Here is a 15,073-nt window from a genome sequence, read left to right on the forward strand (position 1 = left end):
CCAGAAATTAGGAGTCAAAGGTGATCCAACAGTGTGATTAGTTTCTAGGAATTCCTCTTTCTTATAGGTAACTAAGTACACACACACACACAGACACACATGCACACACAGCTTTGCATTTGGATTTAAGATGTTGTTCAAGACTCCATTGTGGCCAGATTTCCGATCTCAAGACTATCAATTCATTTGAATAATCAGCAAAATCATCAGCCTCCTTTCAGCCTCTAAACTGGATTTAAAAGATTGACGTTTCTTAAAACTCAAATCGAGTCCGGCTGCAACTGCCTGTCCAGAGGGACCTGAATCATACACACACTGGATAATGAAATACACTTAGATTTTATTAGTGGATAATTCATGCTCAGAATCTTGAGCACTAGTAGAATTAAATAAACAACTGGGAGAGGGAACCAAATAAAATTATTTGGAGATAAAATTATTTAGCCAAAATTAGAATGGAGGTAAGGCACTGCACTTTAAAATTCTTAACCGAGCCATCAAGTTGTTGAAAGAGGAGAGAGAGAAAACCAAGTATAAGGACTGGTGAGGATGCTGGGAAAGACTGAAGGCGGGAGGAGAAGGGGACGTCAGAGGATAAGATGGTTGGATGGCATCACCAACTCAGTGGACATGAGTTTGAGCAAGCTCTGGGAGTTGGTGATGGACAGGGAAGCCTGTCCTGCTGCAGTCCATGGGGTTGCAAAGAGTTGGACACGATTTGAGCGGCTGAACTGAGAGAGGGGAAGAATCTGTACTTTTGGCAGGAATATCATCAATACACTGGGCAGAAGAGTGGTGGTTATATGTTTGCTGTATCACGATTCATAAAAAGAAGTGCACCTGAGTCAGTGTATATGAATGCATAAGGACCAACAGCACCTTTTCTCTATTAAGTTGCCTTAGAAATTAAACACTTTAACCTCAACAATTTTCTCCCACTTCATACAAGATTGTATAATAAAGTAAGATTTTTTCCCGCACAACACAAAAGGCAGTGAAAAAGATGGTATAGCATGGATTAAATTGAAAAATTTTAGCATGCTTTTGATATTCAATACTAGCTGAGTCACAGATTCTAGTTATTAAGTATTGCTTTTCTTTCATGGAGATCAAAGTATTTCTCCTTACAGAAGCAACCTTCTTGATTCTCCTATTTCTGGAGGATTCTAGAAACAGAAAATAGAGCAAACAGAGCCTATAAGTCTAGGGTGTTGTTGGGGTGTGAGAGAGTGGAATAGAGAGAAGCTTGTAGCTGTCATTTTAAGGTCTTACTTGGACATATGTCTGTAAGAGGCTTTTGAGCTTTAACACACTTAAGAGTAATTATCTGTTTCCCAGTCTGTCCAACCTTCTGGAAAAACAGTTCCTCCAGAGCAAGAACTGATCCGATTAATGTTTTCCCTCAGCCTTCTCACTAGGCCTGGCACGAACTGGGTGCTCAATAAATGTCTGCAGAAAGATGGAATGAAGAGATAAAGCAGAGTATAAATAAGGATGAGTTTCTCTGAAGTCAGAAGATCTTCGACAATAGGAAATGTGAGCGCCTGCCTCATAGGTGGAAAGTCCAGGAAAATGAGAAAAAAGTGGGGCAAAACATTCGTTAGAGCAAATATTTTCTTCTCCACTCTAATTTTGGTTAACTTTCCTGGATATGCACGTCCAGTGGAAGGGAGACTAATTCAGTCCTATAAAAATACAGACCAAAATGGGGTTCTTGTGTCCGAGACATGGGGAAGGCTCCAAGAGTCAAATGGAAAGGGCATTTTTCCCGCCTACTATTTAGAAGACAGGACAAGCGTTGGCCACAGGACTACATTTCCCAGCATGCCCCATAAGAACAGGAGCGGGCGTGAGCTCCGCCTTGGCGCGATGCTCTTTGGGAGTTGTAGTTTTCACGCGTCCAGCACCGGCGGGGCGCCTGAGCCTGGTGGCGGAAAGCAGTCACGTGATCGGAAAGGCTGCCGTTTGCCTTTGTGCCGGAACAGGTTGACTGGGTCGCCCGAGCCCGGGGCCTCGGGACGGACCAATCGACTGCCTTAGAAGGAGACGTTGGCGTTTGAAATCAGCCAATGACAGTCTTTGTCTGCAGCTTTGTCTCCGCCTACTTTGCCCGACGCGCGAGAGCGGCGAGGGAAGCGAGGCGGCGGCGAGCGGCGGCGGGCGCGGCGGCTGAGTTGCTTCTGGAGGGACCCCGAGGTAGCCGGGCGAGGTGGCCGGGCGCAGGCACGGGCTCTCCGGGGATGCTCCCGGGGTTCCCGAGCCGGCGGAGCAGTCCGCTGGGAACCGGGTTTACTTCCACGGCTTTTCTATTTATTTTAGGAGTACACGGGGCTGTAGGCCCCGGGGGCGGGGGCGGGGAGAGGCCGGCGTGCAGAAGCCCCGCGGCTGGGGAGAGTGTGAACCTGGCGGGCGAGGCTGGAGTCAGGGGTATGGCGGCGCGGGCCCGGCCGGCAGGGAAGCTCAGGAGGAGCGGCGGGGAAGGGGGCGATGAGGCCCGACCGGCGAGGGCGCGGCGGCCCCGCGCAGGCGCAGAGGCCGCGTCGCCGGCCTTTCCCTCGGTCCCGCCCCCCAGGGACACCCCCTATCTACTCCCCGGCCCTTCTGCGAGTCGAGCCCCGCGACCCCGGCCCCTTGGGGGACCCTCCCCCACCTGCTGCCTGGCCCTACTGCGAGTCAAGCCTCGCGACCCCGGCCCCTTGGGGAGACTCTCACCAGGCGCTTGTTCCCTAGATGACCGGTTCTAACGAGTTCAAGCTGAACCAGCCCCCCGAGGATGGCATCTCCTCTGTGAAGTTCAGCCCCAACACGTCGCAGTTCCTGCTAGTCTCCTCTTGGGACACGTCCGTGCGCCTCTACGATGTGCCGGCCAACTCCATGCGACTCAAGTACCAGCACACCGGCGCCGTCCTGGACTGCGCCTTCTACGTAGGTGTTCTCCGTTTCCGCTCCTGCATCCTTTTGAGTTTTCTGGTGTCCCTCGTGATCAGCGTCCCTTTGCAGTGTTGGGCGAAGGCTCTTGTCGGTAGAGTTACTTGGACAGCGCCCCTCTTTCCCCTCCTCCCCCACCTCCACCCCAACACTTAACCTTGAGGTTCCGGTGCTGCTTTGTTTTGCTTTTTGGCCCTGGGGACTTGACAGACGTCAGGAACTGGGTCTTCCCTTAAGCTTCTGATGAAGTTAACACTGTGAACTTTTCTGGACAGAATGTACTTGAAACTCGGGGCAAGAATGTAAAATTTGGCCGTCTTACTTATTAAAAGGTTTGCTTGCTAGTAAATGGGAATACGTATTGGCTCTCAGCCAGTGTGGTGAACAGTTCTTCCTTAATTTGCTTGCTCAGTAGTTTGGTTGACTACTTTAGTTTGCTCAGTTTTTTGTACGGTTTTTTGTTCGTTTACAATGAGTGAGCCCAGTGTACTTCATTCTGAGCATAAACTGAGGAGTTGGCTGGTAGATAGAGGAATTTTTCCACACTTTTTTTTTCCCATTTAAAAATTATTAAACCCAAGAGAGTCAACTTTACAAGTTATGGAAGGATGCAATTTAAAACCACAGTTAGATACTATTTACTCCTAAACTCATTGCAATATAAGAAATTATAAGTAATGCTGAGCAGGATGTGGTAAGGCAAGTGCTTTATATGGATGGAAAAGTAAATGGAGAGGATGTTTCTAGAATGGAATTTGCCAGGGAGAAGCAAGAATCTTATTAATGTCCATACCCTGCTGCTGCTACTAATGTCCATACCCTAGTTTTCCTTAATCTTACTCCTAGAAAACTCTACTAAAAATGCTATCATGTAGTTGTTTATTGAAATAAAAATGTGAGGAAAATTGTTTGACAGTGAGGACATAAAAAAATTGGAAGTTTAACTATAGTATGGATTATTATGAAATCACTACTGATAATATTTCTGTGCATTAATTGATGACATGGACTATATTTCTGAAACTAAAAAGTATCCACAGTTAGATTTCAAATTTTATTTTTAAATTATCTCTATTTTTATAAGAAAAAGATTAGAAGAGAGATGGTAGAGTGTTAGCAGTAGTTATCTCTAGGTGATTGGGCCACAGGAAACATTTTCCTTCTTAGTATTTTCTAGATTCCGTAACCTGTTACATGTGCACGCTCAGTCGTGTCCGACTCTTTGCTACTCATGGACTGCCAGCTCTCCAGATTTCTTTGTCCTTGGAATTTTCCAGGCAAGAATACTGGAGTGGGTTGCCATTTCCTACTCCAAGGTTAAATACTTTTTAAAGCTCTGTAAGTTTTAAATGACTTGAAACTTGTATTTTGTAGGATCCAACACATGCCTGGAGTGGAGGATTAGACCATCAATTGAAAATGCATGATTTGAACACCGATCAAGGTAACAGCCACATTTTTACCGCATTTTACTGGTAACATGTGCTTACTTACAAATGTTTATTTAAGAAGAGTAGTTCCTGAATTGCTTAGATAAAAGTAAAAGTGGCTTGAATTTAGGACTTTTTTGTTTAAATGATAACCATTAAGTTAGAATCACAAAATATCATGTGTGTGTTTTAACAGTGTAACTCTTGGTGAACTCCATCCGCAGTGTCTGCATGAAGTGGCACTTACCTGTTTGACCTTTGCCCTGCCCCCAGGAGGGGGCCGGACCCTGCAGTGTCTGCCTCGCAGTAGAATTTTTCCGGGATAGTGCTGTTTCAGAGTCCTCTTTTCAGAAACTAGTGTAGTTCAGACTGAAGAAAGACTGGGTTTTAAAAATCTAACATTATAAAACAGCCAGTTCTGTCCAGGTACCATAGTAACCCTGCTTGTAATTGTTTAGCCTAGAACATTCTTCACTTGCATTTATTGAGTGGAAGACAAGGTAACACGTTTTCTTTTAGTTGATTTCTAAGAGATGAAATGAATTACTCACATTTTTATGATGATTTTGGAGTAGAATAGAGATTGGAATGGAGCTCAAATACACAGAGCTCTCTAGTGAAGGTTTTTTGTTTATGTTGTATATGCATGTGTTAGACATAGATGTACCTGAAAAACATAGCAAGGCACAGAGATACGACTCAATGAGGATGAGTTGGACAGTGAGAGAATGGATGGAAGGTGGGCGCTGTATTTTATCCAGAAAGAAAAGAAGGATCCAATCAGAAGAGGCTTTTATGTGAAAGCTGTTTTGTCATGTAACTCAAAACTGCGGATGTTTGGTTTTGTTTGCTAGCAGTTTTTTCTACATAGGAAGTTAGCTAGCAGGTTTAGGTTCTCTTTCTTTGAAAACCCAAGAAAACCAAAAAGCAAACAAAGATTTTTGATGCTGGAGACCATAATTAAGGGAATTAGCTGCTTATTCTCAGGAGGTCTTTGCTGAACTTTATGAGATACTTTTTCTTGTTTAAATGGAGTGTTTTTAAACAGGTAGTTTTCCTCTTTTGAGGATCAGAACCACATACTCTTTGTATTTGTTGTTACCTTAGCATGTGGTATAGATTCTGGCACATAGTAGACAGTAGATGTTAGTTGAATGAATGAATGAGATAATGTGAAAAGTTGAAAGGGAAGAAATTGTGTATTAGAAATTTGATGAGCTTCCCTGGTGGGCTAGTGGCTAAGACGCTATGCTCCTAATGCAAGGGGCCTGTGTTCAATACCTGGTCAGGAAACTAGATCTCACATGCCACAACTAAGAGTTCGAATGCCACAACTAAGACCTGGCATAGCCAAATAAATATTAAAAAAGAAAGAAATATAACCACCGTGAAAACCAAGTGGTTATTAATCGTGAGCCTCCCTGCCTTCCTCATCCCTAGCTTTCAGATAATCCTGTTACTACTTAAATCAGTTTGTTTGAAACATCAGCTTAATGTGATAAGTTTTATCCAGATCCCTTGGACCAGAGTTCTCAGGTATATCTTGAACACTTACCATGTATTAGAACATGAACTAGATACAGTCAGAACTATAGAGTTGAAACAAGGTTCCTGATTTGAAGGAATCTAGAATCAAGTGAGGAAAATAACTGATACGCTATCATTTTAATGTAGTTTGAAACTCAAGGTAGCTTTTTGTATTACTGTGCCAGTGAATCAAGCTATGCACTGTAAGATGGACAGGGGTGAATGGATGACTTTGTAGTCCTGGAGAAGTTTTTCTGTGTGTAGATACTTCTGTTGAGTGGGTGGAAGTGGATTCATTACAGTAGAATGAATGTTTCCTTTTATTGTTCACCTGAGGAATCTTTAGTAAAGCTAGGTGTTGGTTGTTGGTTTATTTTTTTTCCTACAGAAAATCTTGTTGGAACTCATGATGCCCCTATCAGATGTGTTGAATACTGTCCCGAAGTGAACGTGATGGTTACTGGAAGCTGGGATCAGACGGTTAAATTGTGGGATCCCAGAACCCCTTGTAATGCTGGGACCTTCTCTCAGCCTGAAAAGGTAGGCTTTTTATGTTCATGACAAGAATTCTGGTTCTTGGGGTGATTTGACTTGATAAATGATGAAGATGATGTTGATTTTAGAGGTTAAGAGTTGATGAGTCTATTTTACAAACCCAACTAAATATGTAAAGGAAAAGTAATCTTCATAATTTCGTCAGCTTTTTCCTGACAGTTGTCATATTTGTACTGGATAGCACTAGTGGTAAACCCATTTCCATGTATTGTAATGCTTTAGATCCTAGGGCTGAGAAGCAACTTTTCAGAGGTCATTTAGCAAAGACTGAAGTTGAATTTGACTTCCCCCAAGCAGGAAGTGGGATGGAGCACCACTCATTTTCACTTATGGCCTGAGCTTTCTCTTTAGCTGACTGTGAGAGGGTGAAATGGGGTATCATTTAAAGTTTAGTGAAAAAGATGTCCTTTATTCCCTGGCTTTTATAATTTATTTATTTTTAATACTGACAGATGTAGTTGAAGGAGGTAGTGAAGGAAGCTTCTTAAAACTGAAATGTTGTGTATTATTCTAACCTTTTGATCTGTATAATGAAAGTGTAATTGAGCATTCTTGCTGTATCCTCATCAGACTTTATCAGGTGGTAGTTAATTTTAAAGATTGATTGTTTTAGCAGTTTAAAGGTATCCTTCACTTGAGTCTATTTCCTCAGTGTAAATATACTATTCAGTTCCTGTTAGCTGTCGTTATATACTGTATTGCATCCAAAGAGCCATTATTTTTGTCACATCACAGTTGAATCTACTCCTGGCAAGACCTTTGTTCAGAATAAAATAATTGCATTGTTTCTAGTTTTGATTTATGGTTGTATGTAACATGTTAAGAGCTGTGATAAATTGCTGACAGAATATCATATAATGGACAGCCACACTGAATCAAGCTGCTTATTGGTTCAGCAAGGTTCATTATGTCACTTTTTTTAATACGGTCTTTGATAAATGTATATACCTAGTCAGTAGCATGACAGTGTTTTTACTTGATTTACGATCAGTGGGGATAGAAAGCACTGTTAGAAGCTTGTGTGTCACCTGGATAGTAAAGATTTAAGATAAAAGTCCTATTCTGATTGTACTGTTATAAATTGATCTTTTTCTGGATTCTTTGTTTTTTTGAATTCGGCGTTTCATGTGTCTTACGCTAATTTCTGTTTTTCTGCAAATGTTTTTTGAATAAACAGCAGTAAGTCTTACTGTATCTCTTATTGAAATACACTTGTATTAAATCTACTGTTCTGAGTATTTTAAATTCTGTGTTTTTCCCTTGGTCAAATTAGTTGTTGAATTTTAAGGCTAGATTGTAGAAATTATCAGGTTATTATGTTCTTAAGTCCAGTCCCCCCACCTCCACCCACCACCCTCCCGGGGAGGGGAAGGGGCATGCTTATGTGGTTAATATGTTAGTGATAACTAACCATAAGCTTTAATTACTGAATGTTAAGGAGATGTCTTACCATGTAATGAGGCCTCTTCATTTTTTATAGTGATTCTTCAGGTTTTAAAATATTAAATTAGATTAAATTAGTTGCTTATTAATTGAAAGTGATGATCAGAGCACAATTATATACCTGAAGTCTAGATTTTTAAAAAAATGATTTAACATGATCGTGAAAATACTATTTTCATGAAAATACTATTTTCATGAATTTGCTATCTCTATTTGGTCTCCAGATAATGTATTTGAAAGTAAGTCACCTTAAAGCCTTATTTGCAGGAAATTTTGTTATTTATTTTACTATTGAAGAAAAGGAATTTTGAGGGGGAAAAAAAACCAGTTGCTTTTAGGGGATAAATGCTTTTAAAATTTTCTGTAAACATAACTCTGTCTTGAGTGTTTAGTGTGACATCAAGGCGTAAAAATTTGCTTTGTCATATGCCAGACCACTGACCTTACTTTTTAATTTTGAGTTAGTATGCCACCAAAAGCCAGTAAGCAGGTTAACTCTCTCACTCTTCCTGGAAAGGCCTATTTATTAAGTGTGACAGGTGGTAAAATCAGAGAGTTACAACATGAAATCTCTTTCCAAAAGGTGGTCATAGAAAAATAACTGAAAATGATTGTCTTATGAAAAGCCAGAAGCCCATTGAAAGGTATCTTGAGTTTTTATTGCTATTGTCTCCTTTTTGAGTATCTTTTACACTTTTGTATTATGACTAAATGAAATGAGAGCTATAAAATTATTTAATAATTTAGTTTGTTTTAGTAAGAAAGAGAATCGTCTTCAGAGATACTTTTGGAGAGTTAATTAGAATGTGCATTATTATGATATGTGGTTAAGTATTAAGAATATCCTGGGTGTATTATTTTGTGCCAGTTACTTGGTTTGTGTAACTGAAGTATTTAAAATTTTGGTACCTGTGTTTGTGAATCTGTCAGCTAACTTTTTTTAAATGGTTTTATGACCCGTGGACTTCATTTTGGAGCAGAATGCCATTTGCAGGCATGTAGGTGATTTTTAGCACGTTTCGGTCTGTCTTGAAAGGTGTACACCCTGTCGGTGTCGGGAGACCGGCTGATCGTGGGCACGGCAGGCCGCAGGGTGCTGGTGTGGGACCTTCGGAACATGGGCTACGTGCAGCAGCGCCGCGAGTCCAGCCTCAAGTACCAGACGCGCTGCATCCGCGCGTTCCCCAACAAGCAGGTACTGACCTTGCCTCCCCCGCCCGCTGTGGGAGCTTGAAAATAGTAGAGTCCTTAATAATAAGGATTCGGTCACTCCGTTTTACGCATTGCTTTCTTTCTCTTTTTTTTTTTTTTTTGAGTGGTGATTGGAATTTCTGTTAGGTGTATTTTCGACAGCCTTTTGTTAAAAAGTAATGTGTTAACTCAATTTTAGAGAAGGCTTTGATGTTCACAGAGGGTAAGTAATCTGCCAGTGGTTTTCTGATTCCTTGGTGCTGCTTCTCCAGGAAACTTGACAGGTATACAGTAATGGAAGAGAGTTTTGCAGGTATTTTAATTTACAAACCAGCAAATTCAGATTTAAATCTGAAAATGTAGAGTTATGGAATTTGCTGTTTTCTTTTTTTCCCGTTCCTTCTTTTTTTTCTCTTTTGTACCCTAATACTAAGAGAGCTTTTTAGCCAGTCAGAGCAGAACCTACATTTTTTTTTTTTTTAAAGGAATGCCTCTGAGGTTAGAGAGGAGCTGTGCCTCATATAATGACTAACTCTTGAGGAACAGTGTGGGTCACCTTCCATCATCATTACTAGATCAGGTGACACTTTATTAGTGTGCCCCTACCCCTAGTCTTGAAAGTTTGAAGGGAAGTTGGTGGTGGAGTCGTTTGCTCTGGGAATTTTATAAGAGGAAAGTCATTAAAAACAGCAGATATCTTTGGAATCTTACAGCTGTCCTTTAGTGGTTGTGGAGCTTGAAAGAATTAGGTCTATTATTCTGTTCTCTTAGCTCTTTATTTCAAAAGGCTAGTACCTCAAATGGTGATCACAGTTCTTCTCAGGATATTGTAAATTTCCATTGGAATTGAAGTTATGAAAAACCTTAAATGCATGGTTAAAATATGCTTGCATTTATGAATATTGTGATGTCATATATCCAAAATTTTCTGAGTTTATCTGTAGTTTATAATGGAAGCTTTTTAACTAAAAGTAACATTTTACTGATTCTTTTTTGGTTACAAGTAGTATAATGGAAGCTTTTTAACTAAAAGTAACATTTTACTGATTCTTTTTTGGTTACAAGTGTTAATAGTTTTTTAGGAATAAATCCTTTTCATATCTTGAAAAATTAAAGAAGTAAAATACAGATTTCATATTATCTTTCTCTCTTATCTTCTCTGACATACAGTTTGACGGCAGGGTGAGGAGAGGTTTGAAATTATAGAGCACTTTTGAACCTTGCTGAAAATCTGTGTTGTTTGGGTATAAACTTGACTTGCTGTAGTTAAATGCAAGAGGCAGGATGATAGAGATGAAAGGCTGGTTTCCCAGTTGGTCTGGATTTTTGATACACCCTCAGTGAAGAAGATACAGTTCTTCTTAGAGCTGTTAGAAGTGAGGAGGCATCAAGCCAAAAAAAATACATTCCAGGTGATGGAATGAATTTGAGTCCCCTTCTGGACAGGATAACAAATAAATTATATTGAAATAATTTAAAAATTCCTGTTGAGGTTTGACAAAATACCTAGACATTTTTGATTGTAATGTGCAGAGTACTGGTAAAGAAAGTAAGTGATGGTGGCCTTTTTTGTTTGTTTTTTAATAGAACAGGTAATAAGTGTTTTTAAGCTTCTGGAGTGATCTTAACTATGTTAGTACTGCTTAAACATTTGTTTAAAACACAGCCATATTCTCTTCATTTTAAAAATAATTATGTTTCTTTAATGTGGGTTGAATTTGGGAGTATATGCCTTGTTTTGGAATCTGTATTCACTAGTTTTGTCTTCTGATTCCCTCTTGTCAGGGTTATGTATTAAGTTCTATTGAAGGTCGAGTGGCAGTTGAGTACTTGGACCCAAGCCCCGAGGTACAGAAGAAGAAGTATGCCTTCAAGTGTCACAGACTAAAGGAAAACAATATTGAGCAGATTTACCCCGTCAACGCCATTTCCTTTCACAACATCCACAATACCTTTGCCACAGGTAGAGTATGGAATGTTCACTTCTATCTGCTTCTAATATAATTTAGGTGTTAATTGAACGCTGAATATTTGTACTTGGGCAGGTTTTTTTTTTTTTTTTGGTCATTCTGTGTGGCATGTGGGATCCTAGTTCCCTGACCAAGGATTGAACCTGTGCTCCCTGCATTGGAAGCGTGGCATATTAGCCACTGGACCACCTGGGAAGTGGGCAAAGTTCTTAAAAATTGTGCTTGGTTTTTTATGATATTTAAAGGGGAAAAAAATTAGTATAATACTCCATGGGAAAAATGTAACTTCTGTGATCTTAAAAATTGTCAAGCTAATGGCTATTTTTGTATCTGCTTTTAAAAACTATTTTGAAATCACTTGCAGGTGGTTCTGATGGATTTGTAAATATTTGGGATCCATTTAACAAAAAGCGACTGTGCCAGTTCCATCGGTACCCCACCAGTATCGCCTCACTCGCCTTCAGTAATGATGGGACCACGCTTGCAATAGCATCATCGTATATGTATGAAATGGATGACACGGAACATCCTGAAGATGGTATCTTCATTCGCCAAGTGACAGATGCAGAAACAAAACCCAAGTGAGTATGCTTCACCTGTATTTGAGCCTTTTCTTGCATTCAACCCAGGATTTATTAATTTTTCTAAATTCATGAATAGCATTGTTGATGCCTGCTCGATATTACAGCTGACTCTAGGGCTGAAGTTGATTTTATCTTGTTCTCCCAAGCTTTCAATATCCGTAGGTTGATAGACGTCTGATGGATAAAATTGTGCCTAGTTGTTTTGTAGAGAAGAATGTCAAACTCTCATTCTTCTTGAATAGGCACTATTATTTGAATCTCTGGAGTTATTACTAGCTCATTGCTTCAAAATTAAGTTGAGGAATTCAAGAATAATTTATTTTAGCAAATTCTATTTAAGATATTTAAGAATTTGAACTGCCAAAAATCTTTCCTCTCCACAGAGGTTGTTTCTGTAATATTTACACAGAATGAAATGACCTTCAGGTCTTACTGGAAATTCAGAGTAATATGGCCTTGCCTGGAATAGTAGATTTCCTTAGTTTTGAAATTTCTGTAGATGTCTTTGGCTCTTGGGTGTAACTGTTGACAGGGAGGAACCATTTACATTTTCTTGGTACGTAGGGCAGAGCTTTTTACTTAGTTACCTGTACCAGACTTGAGGGAAATCTGATACCTTGGGCACTTGTTTGACCGTAAAATGCCAGCCCCCAAGAGTCTTCGTCCTGCTCCTTGTCCCTGTCTCCTCAGGCCCTGGAAGGAAGTCCCCAGTAAATATTTATGGAATAGCTGACTTCAGGATTCCTGTACTCTTCTGAATTAGAATGGCATAGAGGGCCCTTGCTAAATTGCTTGAGTCCCTGAGAGAGGGCAGAGGATGAAAGGTTCAGTACCGTATGTGCCTTCACAGGTTTACCTTTAGAGAAGACTTAGCGTGTGAAGCCTGTTGGATAAAGGGCTGGGTGTGCGTTTGATCTCTCACTTTTGTATCTCTTGTCCTGGCCGGCCATTTTGATCTCATGCTGTTCTTTTTTCTTTTGAACTTGTAGGTCACCATGTACTTGACAAGATTTCATTTACTTAAGTGCCATGTTGATGATAATAAAACAATTCGTACTCCCCAATGGTGGATATATTACTATTAACAAAGAAGCCAGGGAACATTTTTTAAATTTTAATATCATAAGAACCTGAAAATATTGGAAAAGAGATTTTTTTATTGTTTGTTGTTTTCTTTTTTTTAACACTTTCTTTAGCACATGAGATGGTTTGATGGTTTTTCTGCATTTAAAGGTATTTGGGCAAACAGAAGGGGAGGGCAGCAACAGCACTTCTGAGAATCAGTTTTGACCTTGATTTTTGTTTCCACTGCGGAAATAAATGTTTGTAAATAAATGTAGGTAATAAAGCCCCCTTTGCATTCTTTCTGGGCCTTAAATGGTAGAGAAGAAGGCTCTTGAGTCATTTGTTTCTCTTGCTGGTTATAGTTGCTAATTCTAAAGCTGCTTCAGACTGCCTCATGAGGAGGTTAATCTACAATTAAACAATATTTCCTCTCGGCCGTCCATTATTTTCTGAAGCAGATGGGTCATCATTTCCTGGGCTGTGAAACAAAGCGAGGTTAAGGTTAGACTCTGGGGAATCAGCTCGTTTTCAATCTTATTAGGGTGCAGGAGGAAAACTAATAAGAAAACCTCCTAACATCATTTTGTGACTGTAAACAATTATTTATTAGCAAACAATTGATCCCAGAAGGGCAAATTGTTTGAGTCAGTAATGAGCTGAGAAAAGACAGAGCATATCTGTGTATTTGGAAAAATAATTGTAACGTAATTGCAGTACATTTAGACAGGCATCTATTTGGACCTGTTTCTATCTCTAAATGAATTTTTGGAAACATTAATGAGGTTTACATATTTCTCTGACATTTATATAGTTCTCATGTCCATTTCAGTTGCCCAGCCGCTGGTGATTAAGGTTAAAAAGAAAAAAATTATAGTGAGAATGAGATTCATTTCAATGTAATGCCCTGAAGCAGAACATGAACTTAGCTTGGCCTATTCTAGGTAGTTCCAAATCGTATTTTTGTTGTCACACTTTTTGTTTTTTTTTTATTTATATTGTTTGCAAATGTATGTATCTGAATGGTACTTGGACCTTTACTGAAATTTGTTTTATCCATGATGTATTTTTAAAAATTTCTTTTGCTACAGAAAGAGGTCTTTTATTTGTAAGTATTTTAGTGAAAACTTAGTGTAAGTCTGAACCCATCTTTTGAAATGTATTTTCTTCATTGCAGGTCCACCTAACCATCTCGTGAAAGTGGTTTCTCTATGGAAAGCTTTGTTTTGCTTCCTACCAATACATGATTGTCCCTTAAGGGATGCGTTTTAGTCATTGTGGACACGTTATTTAGTATGTGAATTTTTCTGTTCTCTTGTTGGTGTGCCCTTTCCTCCTGACTGTAGGATGAGGAGTCTTTGTGTCGTTGTGCAGTAGTCTGAAGAATTGTTTTTCCCTCAGCAAGCCCAGTTGCTGTGTATGAGCAGCTTGAGCTCTTTCTGTAAAATAACCTAAACCTGTTATTTCCATGCTGTCTAATAAATCAGAGATTCAAAACCCTTAAATGTTGGATGTTTTTAAATGTTGGTAATTAATGTAATTTACTTCATAAAAAGCCTTCTGTAAAGCAAACCTCCCTTCATCAGGGGTCCTGGTGGGGATGACATTGTACCTTCGGTCCACACTGCCTTGTTTAATTATGTCTATTCTGATGTACTTTGGGGATTCAGTCTTGAATAAAGTGATCTGTTGGAGTTCTGCCATTTCCCTTGTGTGCTCTCGCTGGATCAGCAGGGCCCTCGAGCCAGCTGTGTGGCTTCGCGGGACGGGCACAGCTGCAGGCAGCTGCCGGGCCCCTTCTGGCCCAACTTTCCCCGGGAGTGCCAGGGCCGCCGGGCCCCTGCAGCTCCAGCCCCACTGCTGGTGCTGTCAGTGGGCGCACTCGCAGCCAAACGACAGACCCGTCTGTGTGTATCCATCAAATGCTAAATCAAAGGGAAGCCCTTGGGATGGTAAATAATGTAATAGCCGGAGACTAACTGATGGTATTGGTTCTTTAGTGTGATTATGTGCTTTTTAAAGTCATAACCACTTGGTTGAGGACAGAGCATACATTTAAAACATGGTTTAACTGAAAGAGAATTAATACAGTTTCATAAAAGGTGACTAAATTAAAGCAGTGAGGGAGCCCTGGTTTTGAGGGCATGGTGTGGCCGAGCTGTTTTTGTAGTCTATCTGGATGTCCTCTTGTGTCTGCAACCTAACGTGTCTCACCCTGAATGTGTCTCCTGCCGCCTCTGCGGACCTCTTCACCAGCTCTTCTCACAGTTGGCCTGTCTGTCACTGTGGCTGCCTTCCCCTCAAATGGCCTATGTGCAGCACCTTAGCGTTTTCTTTGGGTTCCCCTACCCAAATTCTCTTCTGTTTTCAAGTGTGTCGTTGT

The 15,073-nt window shown here is 40.3% G+C and overlaps 1 protein-coding gene across 2 annotated transcripts; it reads left to right on the forward strand.

Moving 5' to 3' along the window:
• Positions 1-1,980: 1,980 nt before the first annotated feature.
• On the forward strand, positions 1,981-14,393 carry BUB3 (BUB3 mitotic checkpoint protein). 2 transcript variants are annotated; one of them, XM_043926203.1, is made up of 8 exons: positions 1,981-2,196; positions 2,731-2,925; positions 4,303-4,372; positions 6,274-6,425; positions 8,920-9,078; positions 10,860-11,037; positions 11,409-11,625; positions 12,618-14,393. In XM_043926203.1, the coding sequence occupies exons 2-8, from the start codon at positions 2,731-2,733 to the stop codon at positions 12,631-12,633; spliced, it is 987 nt and encodes a 328-aa protein (XP_043782138.1). In that variant the 5' UTR covers positions 1,981-2,196; the 3' UTR covers positions 12,634-14,393. The 2 variants fall into 2 exon arrangements, with proteins under 2 accessions (XP_043782138.1, XP_043782139.1); XM_043926204.1 differs by having other exon boundaries at positions 13,868-14,393.
• Positions 14,394-15,073: the final 680 nt, after the last annotated feature.

This window comes from Cervus elaphus, chromosome 15, assembly GCF_910594005.1.
Source record: "Cervus elaphus chromosome 15, mCerEla1.1, whole genome shotgun sequence".
Taxonomy (NCBI): domain Eukaryota; kingdom Metazoa; phylum Chordata; class Mammalia; order Artiodactyla; family Cervidae; genus Cervus; species Cervus elaphus.